Raw genomic sequence first — 26,520 nt, forward strand, 5'->3', positions numbered from 1 at the left:
TTCAGATGAGTAAGGTGTTAGAAATTCTGTTTATATGTAGCATCGCAGAGCAAACAAAGAGCACAGTCACCATGTGCTTTACTGCTCAACTATTTGAATTTAACAGGAAACTCTACTTAGAACCAAAGAGCACAGAGTATACCATAGATCCAAACTTGTAAACACTGCATCCACTGGCTGAATACTATGTCATTGTTGCATAAACATACATTCCAACAATGATTTCCAACATAAGGACAGGAACCAAAGCTCAAAAACTTTGGCCACCTAGTGAGAAAAAAAAATCATTCATTGGAGAAGACCCTGATGTTGGGAAAGACAGCAAAAGGAGAAGGGGACAACAGAGGTTTAGTTGGTTAGATAGTGTCACCGATGCAATGAACATGAATTTGTGCAAACTGTGGGAGACAGTGTAGGACAGGAGGACCTGGAGTGCTATGGTCCATGGAGTCGCACAGGATTGGCAACTGAACAACAACCGAGATGTACATAAAAAATAAAATTCCAGGTGAGTGTAAAACGAGTGTTGAATTGTTTAAAATATTTTAATATCACAAGAGATGTATATACATAAGGATACACACATGTGCATAGTTTTCACCTCTCTCTGAGGATCATACCTGAATAAAGTCCATATTTTACAAGGGACCACCTCCGCATAAATAAATATAAATATGGGTAGATTTAGGGCATCTGTGAGATTGGAGATGAGATCTTCATTATCTAGAAATGATGATGATGAGATTTTCAAGAATGCAGCAACATCTACTCAAAGTGCTAATTTGCAACTCCCAAGTTGGGTTTTCTCAGATTCAGTCCTCATGATACAGGAAGTTGGGTTGGGATTGGTGGTTGCTCCAATAAATCAAAGACTGGGTCTTTTTGGCTTTCTTTCTCTCAGCAGAAGAATTGTCGTCCATAGTTAGGGCAAGGTAAGAGGCGATGCTGTTTCGGAGACCGTAGCTGAGGCCAGAGTTTTCCAATCCGAGCATGTCTACAATATCATCATCACATTCCCTAGATCTTGGGAGAAAAGAAAAGCGGCTGTAAAACTTTCATGGTTATAGAAGAGAATATTTGTAGCTCAGGGCTGAACTGTGCGGTCCATGGCACTCTCTGAGCTCGGTTGTTTCTTGCAGGCATTTCATTGATTGCTTATTGTACCCTATGACTATTATTAAGCATTGTATCTGACGATTCTTGACTCTTGACGAATGTGTCTTTTCTTTTATGTACACTAAGAGCATTTGCCCCAAGACAAATTCCTTGTGTGTCCAATCACACTTGGCCAATAAAGAAGTCTATTCTATTCTATTCTATTCTATTCTATTCTATTCTATTCTATTCTATTCTATTCTATTCTATTCTATTCTATTCTATTCTATTCTGTTCTGTTCTGTTCTGTTCTGTGCCATGTCGTGCCATGCCATGCCATTTCATTCCATTCCATTCCATTCTATTCTATTCTATTACCCAACGAGGTAATTTCATCAGTGTTAGAAGGAAGTGGGTTTGCTTTCTATTTACATACCAGCAGCTTGCCCTTGTAGATAAACAATGAATAAAACCCCAGTCAAAGTGTCAACTCAGTAAACTACAGCCTACTCAAGGAGTGAACAAGAACACTCCCTCCCAATTCAGGGCAAACCAGTTGTATATAAACAGAGAGCAGACCCCATTCCCTTGCAGCACTGATGATGATACCCAGTTGAGTAATGAAACATTTGCAAGAAAATATTCATGCTCAGAGAACACCAAGGACCCCATGCTTTCATGCTGGGTACAAAATAGGAGTATTTCACTAGCAGTTTAGCCATTTTGTATAATGCGTCACTAGATTGGTGGAAAAAAAGTAATAGAATGGCAGGTAGCCTTTATACATCTTTGAGTTAAAACAGTTGTCTGCTATTGCTTGCTTCCTCCAAATATACTTTGCTTTAATTTACAAATTGTTTCCCTATTTTCTATTCATTGCTTTGGGGTGAGCAATCCTTCTTACTTCTCCATGATCTCAGATAAATAAATGGGTCACAAAAAAGCAAATTCCACAACTTCCCATTATGGCAGTTTAAAGGATCCTTTGAATGGGAAGCTGTCTATGGCTGTAGGTAACATAGGACTCATGTCAGAAGCACTGAAGTGCTTCTAGGTTGAAAGGATTAGCCGGTGACATCACCATTGCTGGAGATGGGGAAGCCCAGTTAGGACTCCCTTCATGTCCCCAGCAAGAGCTGGAGCAAAGGACGGGAGCTCAACCCTGCCATATAGCAACCATTTGGGTCTCAAATGCGGGCTTGCTAACCCAGCATCCTAATCACATGAGCCACCATGCTATGCCTGTAGATAAGGGCACACCTGTGTGATCCCAATCTATCCTGGTTAACAAATTGCAGTGCAATTTGAGATTCTTTTTTTCTTCCATTCAGTCTCATCTGATTCTTGGAGGCTGTCTGGACAAGTTCCTGCAGTTTTCTTGGCAAGGTTTTTCAGAAGAGGTTTTCCATTGCCTCCTTCCTAAGGGCTAAGAAAGAGTGACTGGCTCAAAGACACCTAGCTGGCTTTGTGCTCAGAGCAGGATTAGAGCTCACAGCCTCTTAGTTTCTAGCCTAATGCCTTCACCACAACACCAAACTGGCTATCACAGTTTGTCTCACCCAACTTATATCCTGACTGGCTCCAAAGGTATTGTGGAAGACAATGTAGTAAGCAAGCTTGCCTTTGTTATACAGGTAGCCCTCAACTTACAAGCATTTGTTTAGTGACCATTCGAAGTTACATCACTGAAAAAAGTGTCTTAGGACCATTTTTCATACTTACGACCCTTGCAGCATGGCCATGGTCAAAATTCAGATGTTTGGCAACCGACTCGTATTTATGACGATTGCAGTGTTCAGGGATCATATGATCCCCTTTTGTGATCTTCTGATATGCAAAATCAATGCGGAAGCCAGATTCTTTTTACAACCGTGTTACTACCTTAACAAGTGCAGTGATTCACTTAACAACTATGGCAAGAAAGGTCATAAAATAGGGCAAAAGTCATTTAACAACTGTCCTACTTTTAGCGACAAAAATTTCGGGCCCAACTGGGATTGTAAGTCAAGAGCTACTTGAACCGAATAATTTATTTCCGTTGAAAAATTGAGAATTTAGGGCTGGTCCTTCTCAGACTGTTGCTTTACTTTCAGTTTGAGATAGAATATATATCAAGAGCCTTATCTTAAACAAGGAGTACCTTTGCATATGATTCCACTTGAAGGTTTTGTTGCGCATCACCACGGGGGGCTCTTGAGTCCTTACTTCGTGGGTAGCAGTGTGTTGAGTGAGGCAAGGAGTTGTGAGGACACAGCACAGGCCATCAGACACCTCTGCAGATTAAAACAAAGGCAAAAATGCATGCAATCGACCTCATTTTAGGGTATTCATTGATACATTGATGTTCCAAATGACTGCACAATCAATATGTATGTATGCATGTATGCATGCATGTATGTATATATGTATACTTAAGAAAACAAATATGTATATATGTATACACACACACACACATAACACACGTAAACTGTTTCAACTGCTACCCTCAAAATGACACTATAGAGCACTGCACATCAGAACAACTAGCTAAACAAATAATTCCCTCAACACTGTCTAACTATTCACAAAGTCTGCATTACTATTACTATTAATCTTCTCATTGCTCCTTATCACCCATCCCCTCCCACTTGTGACTGTAGGACTGTAACTTTGGTGCTTGTATCCTTATGATTTATATTGACTGTTTCCTGGTATGATTTGATTGCTTATTGTACCCTATGACTATTATTAAGTATTGAACCTGATGACTCTTGACGAATGTATCTTTTCTTTTATGTACACTGAGAGCATTTGCACCAAGACAAATTCCTTGGGTGTCCAATCACACTTGGCCAATAAAGAATTCTTTCTACTCTACTTTACTCTACTCTACTCTACTCTATTCCTATTCCTATTCCTATTCCTATTCCTATTCCTATTCCCATCCATCTATCTATCTATCTATCTATCTATCTATCTATCTATCTATCTATCTATCTATCTATCAAGGTAAAAGTAATGGTTTCCCCGTTCAGTCATGACCAACTTGGGAATGGTGCTCATCTCTTTTTCTTAGCTAAGGAGCCAGCCTTGTCCAAAGATGCTTCCATGATTATGTGGCCAGCATGACAAGGCACCAAGGCCTATAGGACACTGTAACCTTCCCATTGAAGTGGTACCTATTGATCTACTCACAGTCACATGCTTTTGAACTGCTAGATGGGCAGGAACTGAGGCAAGTAATGGGCACTCATCCCATCACATGGTGTTTTGCTCTTGAACAAAGGCTGTCAGATTTCCTGCTGAGCCATTGGTCAGTGGTCTTGAACCACTGAGCCATTGTGGCCCCCTCCCGACATATATAACTATGTTTTAAAAATGCTGCAAAAATTTTAGCAAGTTGTTCCAGTCTTGCCTTTGCAGGATATTCTGAAAATTAAAGTCAATTCCTGTAATGGCATCAATGCATCTAGGCAATTACAGTATCTTGACAGCATTGTGGAAATTATTTCCTTCCTTCCTTCCTTCAGAGTGAGTTTTTCTTTTTAACTTCCCAATCTAGCTTGCAGCCTTGGCTTTCCCTGAATATCTCTCCACAAAGTATTATCTAGGTTCAGTCCTGCTTAGTTTCCTGCCCACTTTTTTTTAGATTAACCGAGGTCAGTTAGCAATAGCACTTAGACTTGTATGCTGTTTCGTAGTGCTTTATAAATGGTTTTTACAGAGTTAGACAGTGGCAGTATGCTACCGGTTCAGACCGGTTCAACCGAACCGGTTGTAGAAAAAGCCGATGATCAGCTGAGACAAGGAAAAAGAATCCTCTAGCAATCAGCCTGTCCCTGCTTGTCAGAAGGTCACAGAAGGGGATCAACTATCATAAATGTGAGTCAGTTGTCAAGCATCTGAATCATGTGACCATCGGGCATGCGGTAATGGACTTGGGGTCAAATTATTCTCCAAAGCAGTGGTTGCTAACAGGTGGGCCATGGACCACTGGTGGTCCATGAGAAAATTTGGGTGGTCCACAGGGAAATGTCACCCCCCCCCCCAAAGCAATTAATCCAGGCTGCACAGGAACACAAGGCTATGCCACCCACATGGCCCGTGGGAACACAAGGCTTGCATCACTTGCATTGAGAACAACATGAGGTAGTGAGGGGAGGGGGGAAAGAGCGGAGGGGGAAACTTGCCCCACTCACCCCACGCGCCTGGCCTGGCCACCGGGCTGCTTCTTTCCGCTTCTTTCTTCTTCTGCTTTTGGCTACACGCAAGGAAAGCAGCAAAAGTCTTTCTTTCTCTCCCCTAAACTCTGCCAGAAATGAGTCTTTGGGACCCTGCAAGGCCTCCTGCTCCAAGAGGCTGCGCCGGCACAAGACTCATTTTGGCGGAGTTTGGAAGAGTGAAAGAAAGACTTCTGCTGCTTCTGCTGCTTTCCTTGTATGAAGCCAAAAATCTCTCTCTTTCTTTCTCTTCCCCCTGAGAACAGAGCTGGAGGCGGTATCCTGCAATCCCAAATAAAGAATAATTGATCGGTAGGAAAACAGGGTGGGGAATTTCTGCAGAGAAATTCTGGAGAATTTCTGCAAAGACCCTGGGAAAATCCCTGGGAAAATCCTCAAAAACAGTTTGCAGGAAAATCCCCCACCCTGTTTTCCTACCGATAGATCATTCTTTATTTGGGTTCGCAGGATACTCTCTCTCTCTCCCCCCACCCTTGAGAACGGAGCTGAAAAGCAGGTTCATGAAGGAACGTGGCTGCCTTGGAGGAAATGGGGTGTGTGAGGAACCTCTGTGTGTGTGTGAGAGAGGGGGGGGGCAGAGGGAGGGAAGGAGGGGGAACATCACTGCCAGCCCTCCGAGGTTAGTTTGGATCTCTCTCTCTCTCCCACCAATGTCACAAGCCACTGTCAGTCAAAATTCATATTAGTGGTCTGCAGGATTTAAAATTATGAGTTTGGTGGTCCCTGAGGTCCAAGAGGTTGGCGACCCCCGCGACAAGAAACAAGGGATGGAAACTAATCAAGGAGAGAAGCAACCTAGAATTAAGGAGAAACTTCCTAACAGGGAGGACAATTAACTAGTGGAACAGTTTGCTTTCAGAAGTTATGGGTACTCCATCACTGGAAGTTTTCAAAAAGAGACTGGACAGCTACACGTCAGAAATGCTACAAGGTTTCCTGCTTAGCAGGAGGGGTGGATTTAGAAGACCTCCAAGATGTAGATTTTAAACTCTTTGTGTTTAAAGTCAAATCCACCACTGAAAATAGCAGAAGGGGCACTTAAAATAAAAGCAGACGTAGGAAATAAAGCAGATGATAAGCAGGCCCGAAGAAGGAACAATAACTCCAGGCTTCCCAAAATGCTTTAGAACTGGGCCTTCTTTTCGAATAGGCTTGCAGGAAAACCTCTGGAGTTTTTGAAGTGCACGGTGAAATTCTCTGCAACACTGAAGATTAACTGCTAGAATTTTAGCAGCTCCTCCAATGCGAAAGGATGACTATTTTTGTTGCTTTTCCCTAATGTTCATTTTATTTTAAGCACACCTGCAAAGAGGAGGAAATGGTTTCCATTGAATTTTTTTTTAAATAATCCAAAGCTTCAAACAATTTCCAAATGGCAGTTTCACGTACACATTTGAATCAACTCCATGTAGGTACTGAGTTTGTTAGGGTGAGTATGGAAAAAAGCTCGCTGTGCAAAACAGGTTGAGGTTAAAATTAGTTGTTGGCTCTCATATGACTTCCACTTTCACATCCTCTATTTTAAATGGGGTTATTTTTATTTTAAAAAAAAAGCAAAATGTTTTGAGATGAGTGATGGAGAAAGAGGTTAGTATGACATCACTGGACGACTGGTGTTTCTAACTCACTGAAGCGGTTTAAAATACAAGCACGGAGTACTGATATTTATCCATCACTGGGTGTAAAACCATGGTTCCTCTTCTTTGATGTGAATCTTCAGGTAGCATGATTTGTGAGAAGTTGGCTTGGTTGTTGTTAGGGAAGTTGTGGCTTCACACCATTGAAAATGCATGAGATATTCACATTAATGAGAACATAGAGTCATAAGAGTTGGAAGAGACTTTAGAGGTCCTCTACTCCAACCCCCTGCTCAAACAGGAAAATCTTTGTCATTTCAGGCAAATGATTGTCTAGTGTCTTTTTGAAAGTGATGGAGTACGCACAACATTTGAAGGCAAGTTGTTCCATTAGCTGATTGCTCTCATTGTTAAGGAAATTTCTCCTAGGTTGGTTCTTTCCTTGGTTAGTTTCCATCCATTGTTTCTCGTCTTGCCTTTTGGTGCTTTGGAAAATAGTTTGAGGCCCCCCCCCATCTTTGTAGACGCCTCTCAAATATTAGAACAGTGCTATCATATTCCGCCCAATCCTTCTTTTCATTAGAACAGACATACCCTGTTCCTGTAACTGTTCTTCATATGTTTTAGACTCCAGCCGCCTAATCCTTCTTATTACTCTTCTCTGCGTACTTTCCAGAGTGTGTATGTGTACTGTGGTGACCAGAACTGGATGTAGTATTCCAGGTGTGGTCTTACTAAGGCTTTGTAAAGCGGGTACTAGAATTTCACATGATCTTGATTCTATCCTTCTGTTAATGTAGCCTAGGATTGCGTTGGCTTTTTTTGGCTGCAGCCATATACTGCGGGCTCATATTTAAGTGATTGTCCACTTGGACTCCAAGATCCCTCTTGCAGTTAAGATGGCGTGTGACAAGGCTAAAACTATCATCAGTCATCTCAGATGATAAGAACAAGGCAGACAAAATTATGTCCTGTTTGTACTTTTTCTGGTATTTATTATTGTGGCTTTTTAAATTTTTATTGATTTCTTTCGATTGTTTTGCCTGTTGCGGAGTAGACTTTGGAGAGATAGATGGCTGTATGAATTTGATTAATAATAAATAAATCACTGCCATAGCACCATCTTAATATGTGTTCAGGGAACACATCAGTGGAAATGCTTTTCCGCTTTACAATTTGTAAATGTTTTTTCTGAGTCTGTTGTAGCTTTGAACTGTAGTTAAACGAATTGTGTCAAGTCAGGGACTACAATGTAATGAGCTGAAATTGCACTGCTCCATTGAAATGTTGCCACTGATAGCCATGAATAAATAGGATGCATGCAATACCTTAAACTACAATACATTTTGACATAGTGGTTGGCTTCACACAGCACACTAGATTTGCTAACCTGATGATGGATAGTTTGGGGATCATATTATTGCCTTAGAATGTTCTATGAACCTGGCCAACAAGCTAAGCCATGATAGTGGGCATAAGCATGTTTTACGAGGTCAATCATCAGGCTTATTCTTAATCCATGACTTCACACAAGGCCTGGAAGTGACATTAGAGTAAAGCAAGTTTTCTTTTTTTTATGTCAGTGCTAGAAGGGAATGGGGTTTGCTTGTACATAAATAGAGAGCAAACCCCATTCCCTTCTAGCACAGATGATGTTACTGAGCTGGGTAATGAAACGTCTGCAAGAAAACAACCAAGCTCAGAGAGCACCAAGGACCCCACATCCCCATATTGCCTGCAACATTATTGAACACCTTTATTTGTTTGCTACAAGCGCATTAGATTGACTATAAGGACACGGTGGCTCAGTGGCTAAGACGCTGAACTTGTCCATCAGAAAGGTCGGCAGTTCAGTGGTTCAAATCCTTAGCACCGCATAATGGAGTGAGCTCCCCTTACTTGTCTCAGCTTCTGCCAACCTAGCAGTTCGAAAGCACGTAAAAAATGCAAGTAGAAAAATAGGGACCACTTTGGTGGGAAGGTAACAGCGTTCCGTGCGCCTTCGGCGTTTAGTCATGCTGGCCACATGACCACAGAGACGTGTTCAGACAGCGCTGGCTCTTCGGCTTTGTAACGGAGATGAACACCGTCCCCAAGAGCCAGAAACGACTAGTACTCATGTGCGAGGGGAACCTTTGCCTTTACCTTTAAGAGGACGGATGAATCATTTCTACATCCTAGATAGGACCAAACATTGCATGGAGAGAAAGTATAAATCCTAGCCAGGATCACTTGACAAGTTGTATTTCTGATCTTGGAAAAGAAGGCGACTGGAGCTTTCTCTTACCAGAATAGTGGCTTACGAGGTCCTCAAGACACTGAAATGTTTGCCGAGGGGAGATGTAATACCAATTGTTTGGCAAGCGGAAGATCCTGTAATGTTTCACGTTCACGTGCCGGACTGACAGTGAATAAAAACCTGGAGGGGAAAAAAAAGTTGCTATAATAAGAACCCCCATTTAGATCCATGTTTCTTGAAGATGTGTGGACTTCAACTCCCAGAATTCCTCACCAGCCTCACTCCCTCTTAACATCAGTTTCTCCTTTTTTCTATGTTATGCTCACGTTCACCCTTTCTGGCAGCTAGATATCTCTGACTGAAAAAGAGATATCTAGGGTTAGTATATTGTTTTTCTAGATAGGTATTCTGGCTCGGCCAATTTATGTTTAATGTTTTATATGAAATGGATCAGAAATAAATGCTCTTGGCCGTCACCAGCTAGAAATAGGAATATCAGCCTGGTATCTTTTAGCTAGACAAGAAACAATGGGTGGAAACCAATCGAGGAGAGACGCAACCTGGAATTAAGGAGAAACTTCCTAACTGTGAGAACAATTAACCAGTGGAACAACTTGCCTTCTGAAGTTGTGGGTGCTTCATCACTGTTTTTTAAAAAGTAACTGGACAGTCACTTGTCTGAAATGATATAGGTTCTCCTGTTTGAGCAGGGGGCTGGACTAGAAGACCTCCAAGGTCCCTTCCAGCTCTAATCTGATTGGATAGCTGGACCAGCACTAAACTTCTAATGTTGATTAGAACTTTTGGAAGTTGAAGATGGGAAGGAGTATCACTTTGGAGAACATTGCTGTACGAGATTATTTACAAACAATGCAATTGCTGTACTTGTTAAGATGAGATGACCAGTGCAATCCTCTATGGGTTTTACACAGAAGATAATTACACTGAATTTTGTCTCAGGAATTTGTCTATGCCATATATATATATATATATATATATATATATATATGTATGTATGTATGTATGTATGTATGTATGTATGTATGTATGCATATATATATAAACACCTTGGTGGAGCAGTGGTTAGAGTGCAGTACCGCAAGCTACTTCTGCTGCCTGCTGGCTGCCTGCAATTTGGCAGATCGAATCTCACCAGGCTCAAGGTTGACTCAGCCTTCCATCTTTCCAAGGTGGGTAAAAGGAAAACTCAGATTGTTGGGGGCAATATGCTGATTCTGTAAACCACTTAGAGAGGGCTGTAAAGCACTGTGGAGTGGTATATAAGTCTAAATGCTATTGCTATTGCTACACTCTAGGGCAGGGTTGCCGAACTCTCGGCCCGCAGGCCGGATGTGTCATGTGCTGGCCACATCCATGCCCCGTTCAGCGAAGGGGGAAAAAGTCCCGATATATCATGTGATACAGCTGTGACGATGTGAGTTTGACACCCCTGCTCTAGCGCAACATTTCTCAGCCTTGACAGATTGACGATGTGTGGACTCTCAGCAAGGCTGGCTGGGGAATTCTGGGAGTTGAAGTCCACACATCTTCCAACTTGCCAAAATGGAGAAACACTGCTTTAGATGCTGAACTCAGTTCCTATCTACCCTAGGTCGTCTAGCCAGTTGTTTGGGGATTGCAACCCATGAGCAATCGAAAGAGTCGCTCACTCCTCACCTCTGGTTTATGAGAAAATAGACCAAGGTTCCCTAACCGCCTTTTGCTTACCGTTTGTTGATTCGCTTTTTCTAATCATGAAAGAGCCCGTTTTGTTATTCGGAAGGAGAAGAAGTTCTTCGGCTTTTCCTCTGCTGATGCCTTCAAATAACCAGCTACAGGAAAAGTGAAAAGGAAATAGGTCAGGTTTATACAGGGGGGAACAAAAGAGAAGATAATTTTGCTCAGCAAAGTGCACAACAGGCTCAGGAAGTTCAACTAAGGTGTCTCGGGAAATATTCTAATTTGTACACATCTGGATTTCCCCGCCAGTTGCTGATCACTAGTTGTTAGAGAGTGGAAAATGTAACTGATTAAATATGAGTGCAGAAATGGGCATTTTCAACAGTGTGGATGCATTTTTACAGTGTGGATTAGGGGACTGGCGACTAAAACATATGAAGAACGGTTACAGAACTGGGCATGGCTAGTCTAGTGAAGAGAAGGACCAGGGGAGACAGGATAGCGGTCTTCCAATATTTGAGGGGCTGCCACAGAGAGGTGGAAGGGGCCAAGCTATTTTCTAAACCACCTGTAGGCCAGACTATAATGGATGGAAACTGAACAAGGAGAGCTTCAACCTGGAAATAAGGAGAAACTTTCTGACAGTGAGAACAAATGGAACAGCTTGCCCTTGGAAGTTGTGGGAGCTTCATCACTTGAAACTTTCAAGAGGAGATTGGACTGCCATTTGTCAGAAACGGTGTTAAGTCTCCCACTTGGGCGGGGTGATGGTGGACTAGATGACCTACAAGGTCCCTTCCAACTCTGATGATCTGTTTATTAGCCCGTGTAAGCATAGATATATGCACAAGGAAATCCCTTACCCGTGGTAAACTCTGGCAACACAATTTCCAGGAATATAATTTTCTTTTCCTGTAGTCAGGGAGCAAGCTTTCCACCAGATACCCTCGCTATAAAAGTGAAAAGAGGAAGCTGCTGTCAAAGGCATGGTGAAAACAAGCCAGAATTAGAATTGGTCTTAGTAATAGAGAATATTTGCAGCTCAGGATTGAAAAGTGGGGTCCTTTGTGCTTTCATAGAGTGCGAAAGGGTTTTTTTTTTCATTTCAAAAATTTTATTATTACATATTAAAATATTGAACACAGTGTGATTGTCCTGGCATTGTCTCTGCCATTCACACTAAAATATAAAACAAATAACATTACACTAATCATACATTGCAAATTTTATACCATTATTCTATCCAGTATGTACATTTATTTTTACAGCATAAAACCTCATATGTTGCTAAATTTATACAACCATTTTATCCACTATGCTCCAGATAACATCAAATTAAATTGTGCATTTGTTATTTTCTGTTCCAACTCCTTCTTCTCAATTCCAACCATTATATTCCATACATCATGATATTCTGCCTCTCCTTTATTTTTAAGTTCTAACGTCAGTCTGTCCCTTTCTGCATAAACTAGTATTTTCTTTATTATTTCTCCTTCCAAGGGGGTGTCTCTGTTTTTTGGGGGGGCATATACCATTCTCACTGCTGTTATGATGTGTAGTATTAGATATAGCAAGTTAGAAAGGATTTTGAAGGACCCAGAAACTAGAAGTAGAATATATCTTGTGATTTGTGGTTTTGTTTTGTTTTTCTGGAAAACTTGTCCAGCTACCTTAAAATGACCAAGACTCACAGTATTTATGAGAGAAAATCAAGGAGTTTTTGTTAGTTTTCCATGCTTTATAGGTAATCCTCAACTTATGACCACAATGGAGCCCAACATTGATGTTGTTAAGTGAGAAATTTGTCCAGTGAGTTTTTGCCCCATTTTGCAAACTTTTCTTGCCACGTTGGTTAAGTGAATCGCTGAGGCTTTAAATTGGTAACATTGACTTTGTTCTTCAGAAGGTCACAAAAGGAGATCATATGACTCTGGGATGCCGAGTCCGTCATAAATGTGAGTCAGTTATCAATATAAATACTTTTGTTTCCACATGGAGAGTACTTCTGAACTTTGTGCTTGAAGTGGAAAGGAATGAAACTTTCGTTTTGGGTTTTACCAATTAGATTGATAGATCCTTATAGAAATGGCAAGTTTATACGGTATTATTATGAAAAAGCAAAAAGCTGTGATTTGATGTTAATGCTGTCAGGATTCCAGCAATCGCTCTAATTAAATCATGATTCTCGAGCTAAACTTCAAAAAACTCCAAAGGATTTATTAGAGGCAACATACTGGCACTGCCAGTATGTTTTATGAGTTGACAAAATTCCCTATTTTATTGCAACAAGAGAGAGTTGGAAGTCAATACTTTTTTTTCTATTTCCTAATCCTTCCTCATGTTTCTCCCCCACTTTCACCCCATTATTTTCCTTTTGTATTTTGTATCTTATTTTATCTTATAACAAAAAATATTAATGACCAGAAAAATGCGAGTCAAATCAAGCATCCAAATGCCAATCACGTGACCATGGAGCATGGTACAACGGTTGTGTGAAAAACGGTCATAAGTCTCTTATTTTCAGTGATGTTGTAACTTTGAATGATCAGTAAGTGAACTGTCATAAGTCAAGTTCTATAAATTGTCAGCATTCCAACTAACCAACTCCCAACCAATAAACTCTGAGACAAACGTTCCCTCAAAGTTCCATTTTATTAGAGTTCTCATATTGGCACATCTGGGAAAACCAGAATCTGAGAGTTCCAGGTTTTCCCTTCCCAAAAGAAAATAAATACATCCATCCCCTGCACCCATCAGTCCATCACATGGCCCAACCTAATCTTCATCCCAACTGGAGATATCCCTCCAGTCACTCCCCTCCAGGTGCAGGGCAACATGTCCTTGACGCTCTGAGAAAGAATGTTGTTGTGTCTAATCTTCTACCTCACTATGAAATCCCCCCTCCCAAATGCACTAACTATGGCAGTCTCGAAACTTTCAATTAAAAAATGGCTTCCAAGGCTGACATAATTATCTCAGAAACAAATTGGTGAAAGGGTCTAAACTGAAATGTCAGATAAATTGGAAATATTCATAATTTGTTGCCTAATATGATTTCCATGCCTGACAGAAAGCAATCCACTTTACCTCAGAAAGGATATATAAACATCATGTTTAGGCTCTGATTTAAAGAAAGGTATTCACAGAAGGAACATGCTAATTTTAGCAGATTCCAAAACCGTGGGCTAGTTTGAATGTTTTGACCCGTAATGCCACCATAAAATTTTAAGTGCAACCATTTAAACGTCGATGGACCCCATTTCTATATAATTTCCTCATAGAAAACAATTATTTGCCCTTTAGGTGCCCTACAATTAAAAGGATCCACAACTCTTTGCACATTTGTATGCATGCCCAGCAGTGTCATAACAGGAAGAAGAAAGTTCCATCCAGTCTCGACTGTCACACTCGTCAGTTGTGAGCTCAAAGGCTTGACTGGTACACGAAAAAGTACATTGCAAGAAAAATGTTTATTTTTGGCTTGGTTTTAAAAATGTCCACCCTCAGCACGCCTGATCACCTGGTTTGAAACACCCGAGTGGAGGCAAATAGCTATACTCTTGGCAATTTACACAAGGGTGACGATGGGTTGTTTCCTATTTGCACACACAAAAAGCTGACTCTTTCAACTTCAAGGTTTTGTTTTGTTTTTTTAAGGTAGAAAGAAAGAGGAGGAACATTGGTTGGAAATAACGTATATTGATTGTCACTCATGATGTTAGGAAAGGCAATAATTTCCTTCAGTAATTTAGAGACTAGGAATCTATGTAGGTTTTCCATCAATGTATGGTTTAATGCCTTTAAAAAACAAAACAAAACACCTAGGGATTATTTGGGCCTACTTTTCTGTTTCCATCAATTATTCTTGCTTCAGGTATCTTCTTCAGGTGTCTTCTGTGGCCCATACAGATATTCTACAAATTACAACTATAATTGGTGTGGAATTTTAGTTGTAAGACATGACAGCAAATTGACCAGAGTGGATTTTCTGACGATTTTTACAGCACTTGCTAAATGAACCACACAGTATATAAATCTGAATCCATTTTCCTGAATGAGCATTTTTTTGCTGTAAACTGGCAAAAAGTGTTGCAAATCATAGTCACGTGATTGTGAGGTGCTGTGATCGGTTGTGAATGGTTGCCTGATTTGTCTATTTTTGTCAAGTTCCCACCAATCTCTTAGAACTTAGAATAACATTATTGTCACTTTAAATGTACACCATCGGCACACATTAAAATGAATTTTTTGTTGCATACAACTCAGAAAGGGTCCCATCTCCAATACACATTACATAAACATGAGAAAACAAATAAATAAATAAACAAATCAAATCAGTCAGAGATAAAGTAGGAAAATACTTTTGCAATAACTTCTCACCACAAAAAAATATTGCTCTCTCCTGCCCATCTCTCTAAACACCTATCAAATTATATGAGAAATTATGCTGCTGTAATTTTTGAGTTCAGAAAAAATAGCCATTCAAATTATTTTTTTTTATGTTTATAGGCAAATAACAAAAGTGGAATAAAATTTACCTTTAATGATATTAAAATGATATGGAAGAATATTAAAATTGAATTTACAAAATTCTTAACCTTTATTGCAATTGAATGAGTGAAGGATTCTTACCCCCTGTTCTTGGTGGAGATGGAGGGGGGGGCTTTCTTAAAGTTTAAGAAAACTTTAAACGGTTAGAAATCTATTTATCTAAAGATAACATCTGCTCTAAAATATATAACATTGACACAATGTACCCAAACCACATAAAAAAATACAAATGAAAACACAACTTTTGTAATCCCCAAGGTGCTTTTCCAAGAGGCAATTGGACTTTCTGGTTTTTCTTTGAAGACGTTTTGCTTGTCCTCCAAGAAGCTTCTTCAGCTCATCCAAGAAGTTTCTTGGAGGAGAAGCGAAATATCTTCAAAGAAAAACCAGAAAGTCCAATATTCTGTTGAAAAAGCACCTTTGGGACAGCCATGACCCGGATGATTGAAAATCTCTGTAGCCACAACTTTTATAAGCTAAAAGAAATTTGCATACTTACTCTGATATCACGCGTAGTTTCTCCCCAACTTGAAATATAGGCTGTCTTTCATCCGGCGTGGGATAGTCATAGAGTACAGCAAGAAAATCACTTCTCTGACCTGCAGAATCAATCAATCAATCAGTTAATACAATGTAAGGTATAGTTGCCTGAGTCTGATTAACATCTCTACAAAATAAAAGCCTAAAGTCCCTGACGTGCCAGATGTTAGAGGAGGCAGCTATTCAGTGTTTGTGAATTACGGTGGCCACCCAGATGCGTTCAAGAACCTCACAAGGAAGGATCAGTGGGAATTGTCCTCTTGTTACTGTGATCTCCCAGCAACTAGTATTCATTAGGCTAATTTGTGTTCTTGTTTCTTTGCAACTACTTAGAATAGTAAATGTCATTAGGTTGCATCAAAAGAGACTGCTTTTGTAGAGAATGGTGTCTTGAGCTGTACGTTTACAGACGCAAGATAGCAAACTGATTTTATCATATTGTTTAAACAGTATATTGTTGTCCTGCTAAGGGTGTGAGATTAAATTTAGATTTAAAAACAGTGCCCCAGGACATGAAAAAGTAGAAGAAGGCAGAAAACCGTATAAGAAAAGAAAACCATGTAAGAAACTATATAAGGCAGAAAAATCAAGATCATCTTCTCATTCAGGGAAGCTGTTAAATCAAAACCCTCTAGTTTGAGAAACAAAGAAAGAAAAAAAGAAGGAAGGAAAGGAAAAGAAAGAAAGAGAGGAGGAAGCCAAAGAAAGAATCCTATAGAGAGAAAAAAATAGAATTATAGCACTGACTTCCTTTGTAGAGATAAGGTGAGACAAGAATTGAGATCAATGCTTTGCTAACAGATCTTTGAATTTCATGCTTGGTTATCCTTGCTGAAAAATCTGAGTAGGGTTGGAAGAACTCTCAGCCTAACTTGTAGTAGACCAGATGGAGATACAAGTGCTCCATAGATGGGACCTGTCCTGTCTCAGAAGTATCATAAGAACTTGGCAAGCAAGATCTCCTGCTTGTAGATTACTCAGGGACATTTGGCTGTCTCCTGAAGTTCTAGAGAAGATGCCCCCACCCCAATTAAGGGCTAAGAATTGAGGCTTTATTGGTAAGTGACAATATAACCAGCCTTAAGTCATAGTTCAACCCAGTTATAGTCATTTCTCCCACCTCTTTGCAGGAAATAGTCTCAGGGAATAAATGTTTGGTTCTTTGCAATGTCTAAATTTGCTCTGTCTTTCTTCAATTCTCTTGAGTCTTACCCACTAATATTTCCCCCATAAATAGTATTTTGTAGTGATCCAACTTCAGGATGCGTTGAAGACTCTTGATTGATGAGTTTTGCATATACACAGGAATAATCTATCGGAGAACTGAATTGGCTATTAACATCTTCGTCCTTGACTGAAACAAGAAAAGTGTAAAAGGCAGAAGAAGCAATTTGAAAGGTGCTGTTGGAAATAAAATCTGGTCTGGTTCTTATTCCAAGCTGCGAGAAAGACGCAGGAGAAATGAACTGAAGGCAGCTGCGGTTGGAAAGAAGGTCTCCATTTATTTGGTAGCCAGAAACAACTGTGACAGCAGCATGTTTCTGGGGTGGCTGACAAATTGGGGTTGAGGATAGATGGGCTTTTATACAATTTTAGGTTCTTTGTCATTGAGATGCCTGTTTATGTCTTTTAATATTTCAGTGGCTGTTGATAGATTACTATGGGGTCATGTAGGGGTCATGGCTGGCTCTACAGGCAAAAGAGGAAATGCAAATCCTGGGTGTTTTGTTTGTTTGAGCTAATCATGTCAGTTTCAGCACCTTGTCTATTGTGCTGCTTATTCAGATTCCCTTTGTTTATGAATAGAGTGGCCTGGCTTTACAAAATATCTGTTCACAAAGCCTAACCTCTTCAGGCTTCTGCTTGAGACTGTTTTCCTAGAGCAGAAAGATTGGGGCCTGCTTCCTGTCTTTATTTTGAGGGGATTTTTCTCCTCTTCTCAAATATTCTACTCCTCCCCTTTTAATATTCTGTAGAACATTTTAGTCTGGGGAGAGGGGGGAGGCTCTTCCCACAGTGCTACATGTTGAAAGAAAGTTGGCATTGACATTTTAATCAAGAAAAATGTCAGGTACGAATAATCAGGGCCACACAAAATTGATTTATTACTGAAGCCTGCACACAAGAATCTTGTCTACTAACAGCACTAAATTGATACTAGATAAGAATCTACGGAATTCAAGAGGGTTTGGATTTATATCGCTTAGGGGAACGTAATGACTTCAGGCTAATTCCTCTCTTGACTCTTCCTGTCTTCCTGTCCTTTTCCTACAAAAGATAAGCAATGGTCACCATGTCCGTGAATAATTAAAACTTGTGGAAAAAGACAGTGCCGTTTTCCCTCACTATTGTGTAAGTAGAATCTCATAACCAATCCATAACTAAAATAGCTACAACAGGTTTTTAGATGGATTAGATACTTATGGAGATGTTAGAAGAAAGATAGCAAGGAAAGTATCGATCTGGCCTTGAATAGTTAAATAGCCAAGAAAGCTAAATACAGCCTGGATCTGATAATCTCATTAGAAATCTATAAAATAAAGAAATCTTTGTTCTTTTTGACCAAACACATATTTTAAAAGAACAATCTATTGGTCTTATCAAGTATCAACAGACTTTAGTGTTGATTTTTTTTAAAAAAAAAGTCTTTAGTGTTAGAACGTAAAATGATGAACTGATAAATAGCTGCAGTCAAGATACAAAGTCGATGTAGTTTTAACTAGTGGAAAATGAGCGAGGAGGGGAAAATAAGCGGGCCCCATAATTCATTCCAAGAAATGTTCTACTTTTTCATGCAAACCGAAATTTTTGCATTTTTGTACATTTTAAGTACGATTTAAAAATCGAATAACCAAATCTTTAGTTTATGGGGAATTTGTACATAAAGATGTGCAGTGCAGGTAGTCCTCAACTTACAATGGTTCACTTAGTGACCATTCAAGGTTACAATGGCACTGAAAAAAAGTGACTGATGACCATTTTTTCACACTTACGGCCATTACAGCATTCCCCAGGGTCACATGATTTACATTCAGATGCTTGACAACTTGACTCACATTTATGACAGTTGCGGTATTCCCAGGATCATGTGATCCCTTTTTGTGACCTCCTGACAAGCAAAGTGAACGGGGAAACCAGATTCACTTAACAAACGTGGCGAGAAAAGTAATAAAATGGGACAAAACAAATGTCTCACTTAGCAACAGAAATGTTGGGCTCAATTGCAGTCATAAGTTGAGGACTACCTGTATTAGAAAGGGCACAAGTTTATAATATTCGAAAACTTCTTTCAAATGTGCTTACATTTAGAATAGAATAGAATGAATGAGTTGGAAGGGACCTTGGAGGTCTTCTAGTCCAGCCCCCTGCTCAAGCAGGAGAACCTATCTTATTTCAGATAAGTTAGTTCAGATAACATCTAGTGATGGAGCAGCCATTTAAGGAAACATTCACACAAAGAGGTATGAATTTTCATCAAGATTAAAAGAACTGGAAAGAACAAAGTTAAATTGTCTTTTAGCCTGACTTCATTTTTGACTCCTCGCCATTTGAGTCAAAAAAATAAAAACAGCATCCTCTTATTCATTAACCTTTCCATTCATTCATTTTTATATTCTTCCCTTCCATTCAGCTAAAGGGTTAACATAACTAGCAATACCTTTTGGTGAAAGAAAGCAATAAAATACAATGAAATGAAGCATAAAAATGAGATATTTAAACAAAGAACCACTGAAGTTGCTAAATCGGTTATCCCCCAAGGGGTAGGTGACCTAAACTTGAATTCCAGTAAGAGAATTGAAACAGGAGGGGTGCACCTAATTCAGGGGGAATTTTTAGGCATAGCTGTGAAAAAGAAAATACAGGGAGTCTTTGAATTATGGCCACAATTCATCCATACATTTTTGTTGCTCAGAGAGTCGTAAAATGAGTTTTACAATCTTTCTTGCCCCAGTTATTATGTCAGCATTCCAGCAAACCTCCATTCTAATCAGTAACTCCAAGACAAACATATCTCAAAAGTACCTTTATTAGAATAGCACCTGGCACTTCTGTGGGTCCCAAATCTAAAAGATTTTCAGGCTTCCCACAATTTTCCAAACTATAAATCCATCCCCCCTTGGCCATCATCACATCACATGGCTCAATCACGATCCATCCAAAAGTAAGATCCTTATTTCATCCTGCGCCATTGGACTCAATGACCTTGGACTAACAAAAGAATTTTATTTTGTCTGCTTAGAGCTACTCAGTTGAAATCAACCCGCCATCCCACTTTCTCAGGCTATGTGGCAGCATGGAATATGGCTTCCAAAGCTGACATATTAAGTGAGTTACTGCAGTTAAGTTAGTAACACAGTTGTTAAGTGAATCTGGCTTCGCCATTGCCCTTTCTTGTCAGAAGATCACAAAAGGTGATCACATGACCCCAGGACGCAGCAACCATCATAAATATGAGGCAGTTGCAAAGCATCTGAATTTTGATCATGAGACTGTGGGGTCATAAGTGTGAAAAATGGTCCTAAGTCTCTTTTTTTAAGGTCTACCTGTGCTTGAGGTAAATTGTTGGGATCCGGTGGGCCACAGATGTAGAGAAAAATCTACAAAGCTTGGTTGGCTGTCAAGTTGAAAGTTAAGCCTGGTAAATACAAGTCAAAAGAACAATAGGCAGACTGGGGGAATACGGCATAAAACCAGTTCAAACTGGAAGGAGAAAAGAGAGCCTTGGTGCTTTCTCTTTCTTCCCCAATAAAAAAAGGAAGCCATTTCTCAGAAGAACCCTCATTTGAGCAAGTCAACCTAAAACAGGCCTGTTTGGTAGAAAAAGAGAACCGCACAGAAAGGAATTGTGCAGAATTAAAATAACAGCTTTCTATCATGTGAGAGTCTGAAACACCAGCTGAAAGGGACTTTGGGGCAGAGGCCAACGTTTGGCCACTGGGACCCCAACATGTGGTGACCTACCAAGCATTGATGCCAACTATGATGTCATGGGAAGTTGTAGGATAGCTGTCTACAGGAATATGTTTCTAGTTATCATTCCATTTCTGTATTTGTTCTTCCTTCCTATGTCCTCCTCATTAAATTTCTTTTTTTAAAAAAATCACCTACCTGATTGCCAAGGTGTACTCTTCACTTCAGGTGCTGTTTTCAGTATTTTGATAGCATTCCCCATTGTTTTTCTCTTCCTTCCAAGTGATTTTTTTCCCCCAGAACTAGGAAAAACAAGTATGAAAAGTTCAAACCCAAAGGTTCTCTTGTCACACGAAAATAGCAACTTCTGGAAGGATGAGGAAAGTATATCTAAATGGACAATATTTGTCACTTTGCATAAAGATGTCTAGGTTGAAAGTCTCATGATTTTTGTCAAGTTATCACAATGGTGACAATAACGAACCGTTGTATGAAATCACATCAGATTTTTTTTTGAAGATAGGTTTTTCAAACTTGGCATTTGAATAAGATATTTATTATTTTGTAGGATAAATAGAAAGCTTGATGAGAACTTGTGGTCCAATATTTATCTACAGGGATTGGACTAGAAGACCTCCAAGGTCCCTTCCAACTCTGTTTATTCTATTCTATTCTATTCTATTCTATTCTATTCTATTCTGTTCTATTCTATTCTATACATATGTAGACACTGGAGTGTTCAAATTTACAAAACAATTGTAATCTTTCTTTTTTCTTTTGTTCAATCACGTCTGATTGTCAGAGACTGCTGTTTTTTTGGCAAGGCTTTTCAGAATAGTTTGCCACTACTTCTTTCTTAGGACTAAGGGAGAGTGACTGGTACAAGATCACCTGGCTAACCTTGTGTCCAAAGTGAAAATAGAACCCAAGTTCTCCCACTTCTACCTGATACCTTAACTACTACACCAACTGGCTCTCAATTGTGATATTCCAACAACCTGAATAATCATGAATGCATTTTCCATATGCCAACTTTTGTAAAAAATCTGTTTTGACCAAGAGCCCCTTCACAACTATAAGACACCTGTATAATACACCTAGAAGAGATAAATCTTGAGGGAGACCTAAAAAAATAATAATCAACGTCTATGCTCTATTTTTCCAGTTTGAAGGAGAGGAAATATTGGTCTTGATACAGGAAGAATTCTGATGAAATGATAGAGGGGAAAATCTAAATAAAAGCAGGTGGAAATCAACCGTTTAAGGAATAAATGAGATCACCTTTGCTGTTTTTGAGCCAGGACTTTTGAAGTATTTATAGGAGATGCTTTAATCTGGAGTTCTATACTAAGCAGGGAATTAAACTTGATCATCCAAATGGTCTTCTTCCAACTCTAGAATTCTATGATCTCTGAGAAACCCACGAAATAGATCAAGTGCCTAGAATCCTGCAGGAGCTTTCAACACAAATCAAAACTGCTTGTCCAATTCCATATATTTTAAAATTGTGAAGAGTTCCCAAGAACAGCTGTATTTCTAAATGAATAAGCTCACTTAGTTTGTCCTCTCCATCTCTTCTCTTTCCATTTAATATTTCTTTTAAAAGTCTGAGCAGGGTTAATCCAAAGTATGTTGCAGTAAAGAAAAAAAAAACAACGAAGTTTAATATTGACCTCCTTTTCTTGTGGAAATAGGAGGGAGGACAAAAAAAAAAGAAAGAAAATCTCTAAAAGTCAAGACTGTGGAATGAAATTGTCTCTAAAGTCTTTCGGTCTGGAATCCTGGATGGATACTTGCTAAGAGAGGTGTGTGTTTATTTGGTTTTAAAGATTTATTGAAGCGTTTCTTAATTTAGCTTTGAAACGGAAATGAACACACTCACTTTTCTATTTGGGTGTGTTTTCCGGCTCCTTCACACCGATAGGTGTTAAACTACATATGAATCAGTTCTAACATCAGATCAGTAATACATTTGGGCTCATTTTCCCCACAACGTCAGTGAATTCCCACCGAAGTAGCCCAAAAACAGTGTGGAAGGCAATTCAAAAGATAATTTGGAGGTTCATGATGTCTGCAAATTTCACCCTGATTTTGCTTCTGAGAAGTAGGTTTGACAGGGGCTGGGTTTTTTTTTTCCCATGAGATAATTTTAAAATTTGATAAAAGGTAATACGAAGGGTGAGTGGGTGTTTGTCTTGCTTTCTGCCTCTGAAACAGAAGCCGTTCCACGCCCAATATTTTCTGCCCTGAGTTAGGGACAAATTATGCATGAAATTTTCCATCCAGTCCAAACCTAATAAACATTTCTTTTGGAGATGCCTTCAAATCACTGAGGACCTCTGGTGACTTCCCAAACAATTCCTTGCAGTTTCTTGGCCAGGTTTCAGAAGTGGTTTGCCATTGCCTCCTTCCTAGGGCTGAGAGGAAGTGGCTGGCCCAAGGTCAACCCAGCTGACTTTATGCTTGTGAAAGAACTAGAAGGCACTAGAAGGCACAATTTCTAACCTGATGTCTTGACCACTTGACCAAGCTGGTTCTCAGTTAACATAGAGGTCAACTATCTAAGGCATATTTGGGTAGGCCTTTGAAAGTTGCCTTGGCTCCAGAAGTTGTGGATATTCCAACATGGGAGGGTTTTAAGAAGAGATTGGACAACCATTTGTCTGAAATGTTATAAGGTTTCCTGCCTGAGCAGTGGGTTGGACTAGAAGACCTCCAAGGTCCCTTCCAACTTTGTTATCCTGTTATTCAACATAGTCTTCCTTCCTCCAAGCAAGTCCATCTTCTCTATTATTTCTTTTTTTAAAATAATAATTTTTATTGTAGTTTTCCACATTTAAAAAAAACCCATATACAATCTTCTCAGCACTGTGACATCGACATTTCCAATTTGGTCAACATACATATTTACATTAATTTTTGTTTCTAGTTTCTAACTAATTATACCACTTTTCCCAGACTGTATAGTGTTCCATATCTTCTCTATCTTGCAATTCCAATGTAAGTTTGACCCTCTCTGCACAATCCATTACTTTCTTTATTATCATACTTTCGGAGGAGGTACTATCTAGTTTCCAATTCTGTGCATAGGCCATTCTTGTCGCTGTCAATATATGTATTATAATATATTTAGCTCCTTTGACAAATACTCCTCTAATTATCCCTAATAGAAACATTTCAGGTTTAAGCTCAATTCGGACACCAATAATTTCCTGCAATCAATTCCTTATTTTATTCCAATATTTTCTTGCTTTGGGGCATGACCACCACATATGAAAGAAGGTACCTTGTTTGTGCATACATTTCCAGCATTTCGGAGTCAAATTTGGGTAATTTTTTTGCCAATCTTGCTGGTGCTAGATGCCAACAGTAAAACATGAAGATTTTATGAAGATTTTCTTTATTGGCAGCGGACATTGTTAATTTGTAATTTTTAGTCCACAGTGTTTCCCATTTCTCTAGTTGAATACTATAACCAAAGTTTCTTTGTTTTCTCTTTACTATTTCTATCACTGCTTCTTTCTTGACTTTGTCTACAAAGACAATGCTCCTCTTCCAAGTGAAGTTTCCTGAGGGGATCTTCCACACTACAGAGCTCTTGTCCTCTGAATCCAATCTAATCATCTTCCAATGGGAGAACACCAAGCAAGGTAACAATTTTGTGCTTGATGTCTCCTCTGTGGATGCTGCCTGTTTGATCCAGGAGGGTGGGTAAACAGATCCTAGCAGTCAGAAGAGGAACAGGTGGTCCAAGAAGCTTCTGTGGCCTTCCCGTAGTTGATGTGTCAATGTAGGCAAGTATCTGGAGGTAGCATCTCTTTGTGTCCACAATGAAAAGAGGCATGAAGGTAGCTGCCTTCCTTTTCTGCTGTCAAGTGTTGTAATCCTTTTTCCTTTAACCTATGAACAAGTGAGGACTAGAAGGAACGATGGAGATGGAACAGAATTCTGTTCTCTTCATCTGTGGAACCCATTTGGATGAAGAAGCAAAACACATTCCCACATCTCTGGTTGCTTTTGATGAGTCGGACCATCTACCTAAGTACCTCAGATACAAAAAATGTTTGCAAAATGGCAAATGATTACTTAAACCCTGAACTCTTTTTAGAGATAAATCTTTTCCAATGTCTTGGACTAACCCAGAGTCCTTTGTGTTATGAGCAGAGGGGAAATCTTTCTACCTGGAAATGGGTGAGATTGTTCCTTACCTTGTCTTCAGATGTCAACCATTGTGCCCTTCTCCTTTCAATTTTTTATTCTCTCTCTTTCTTTACCGGGATACAGCTGTCCCACAGTGTGAAAAGTCTACTCAGAAGGAACTGCAGCTTCAGAGCTGACAACAGCTGACCCTCAAAATGAGACTTTGGGGAAGTTCAGCCTATCTTGTAAGCACAGCACTGGTTAAACAAACCACACACTTCCTTTTAGAAATGAAGGCTCCAGCGTGCTTGCAAAAGATGTGGTTCTAGTTGCTTGCAACGGAGGAGGACGGCTAAAGAGGAAGGCATAACTGTTGATGCGGTCTTTTCACGTAGTTATGTGTGCCTGTGTGGTGAGTGGCAGATGTGGCTGTGAGAAACGCAGAGTTTGTGCAGGAGCCTCTTCCTATAGAATGAACCACAGGTGATCATCTCTTGTTTATGATGCTGATGTATTTATAAAGTTGTTTGGTTTCCACTTGGTAGCCCCTTGTGACCTGTAACATCAGAATGTGGTCTGATAAGCAGATTCAAGTAGCCATAAGGGTAAGCAGTGAGGGACAAGCACTTGGACCCAAAAGTCTTGACAGAAGAAGTCAAGCAGACATGGGCAACTAAGATTGAAGCTGGTTTTAATGGTGGAGGCTAACTCCCCTTTTGGAATATCAAAGGGGGCTTGTAATGCATTCTCTGTCCCAGAACTCTCCTCAGTTTAAAGTCTTCTTCTGCTGTTCCAGGGTTGGTAATTATCTGTTCTTTTGAAATCCTGTACAAGAAGTTTAGAAATTATGAGAAATCTAGAGAACTTCATGGCCTAGAGAACTTGCACAATTTAGTGGGGTCATCTTCCAGCCAGCATGATCAGAAGATAGCTGATTGGAAATAATGGGAATTGTACTTCTTGTATGGGAAGTTGTCTAATTGTATGACATGAAAGCATATTACAGGACGACCATCCCCTGCCCCCGCAAAGAAAGGGAGATGTCTTTAAAAAAATGGAGTGGGTGGGTGGGTGGGTGGAGAATTGTGTGTGTGTTTGTTTAATCTATTTGTCAATCAATATGTCATGCCCTTGTTAGAGTCGCCTCTGAGGGAGAGGAGGAACAGCTGACAGGGAGTGGAGGTGTGGCTCCAGAGGTTGTGGAGGAGGCTGGGGAAGGGCAGAGGCTGGCTGGGCAGTCAGAGGAAGAACCAGGCCCTTCCCTTCTGCATCCTAGGACAGGCAGTGAGGAACAGAGAAGGAAACAACTTGGCTTACGAGAGAAGAAGCGGCCATGATCCTCCTCAATGGTTGCAGCTGGGGAGAATAGTATATAAGCGAGATGGTTAAAACACAGCATTGCCAGAAGCAAAGCATGTTTTATTTTGGGCTGAAGTTATCTTGGTTGGTGTCCTTCCAACAGACTGGGCCTTGTTATCTCCTTGCAGTTGGTAATTACTTACCTTGGTCCGTTGTGGAATTTTTTTCATTGCACTTTGTTTTCACCTCTATCTACTCATTAAGTTTG

At 39.8% G+C, this 26,520-nt stretch overlaps 2 protein-coding genes across 2 annotated transcripts in view; one reads left to right on the forward strand and one right to left on the reverse strand.

Annotated features, from left to right (window-relative positions):
* The window catches only part of TG (thyroglobulin), a 160,486-nt gene that overhangs the window by 101,017 nt on the left and 32,949 nt on the right, over nt 1-26,520 (forward strand). The gene's annotated exons all lie outside the window — the stretch shown is intronic.
* Nucleotides 78-25,249, reverse strand: SLA (Src like adaptor). The gene is made up of 8 exons (XM_026703678.2): nt 25,022-25,249; nt 21,012-21,115; nt 15,862-15,961; nt 11,675-11,761; nt 10,860-10,963; nt 9,180-9,311; nt 3,236-3,368; nt 78-1,023 (listed from the first exon to the last, which is right to left on the reverse strand). The coding sequence occupies exons 2-8, from the start codon at nt 21,073-21,075 to the stop codon at nt 813-815; spliced, it is 831 nt and encodes a 276-aa protein (XP_026559463.1). The 5' UTR covers nt 21,076-21,115; nt 25,022-25,249; the 3' UTR covers nt 78-812.

Source organism: Pseudonaja textilis, chromosome 3 (assembly GCF_049901715.1).
Source record: "Pseudonaja textilis isolate UNSWEBS1 chromosome 3, rPseTex1.2, whole genome shotgun sequence".
NCBI classification, from domain to species: Eukaryota; Metazoa; Chordata; class Lepidosauria; order Squamata; family Elapidae; genus Pseudonaja; species Pseudonaja textilis.

Coding starts and splice junctions, on each gene's coding strand:
- SLA (XM_026703678.2), bottom strand. CDS start 21,075: ATGGGGAATGCTATCAAAATACTGAAAACAGCACCTGAAGTGAAGAGT. Junction 9,312..10,859: donor AAAAAGCGAATCAACAAACG/GTAAGCAAAAGG, acceptor TTTCCCCTCCAG/GTTTTTATTCACTGTCAGTC. Junction 1,024..3,235: donor AAGTGGAATCATATGCAAAG/GTACTCCTTGTT, acceptor TTTTCTCCCAAG/ATCTAGGGAATGTGATGATG.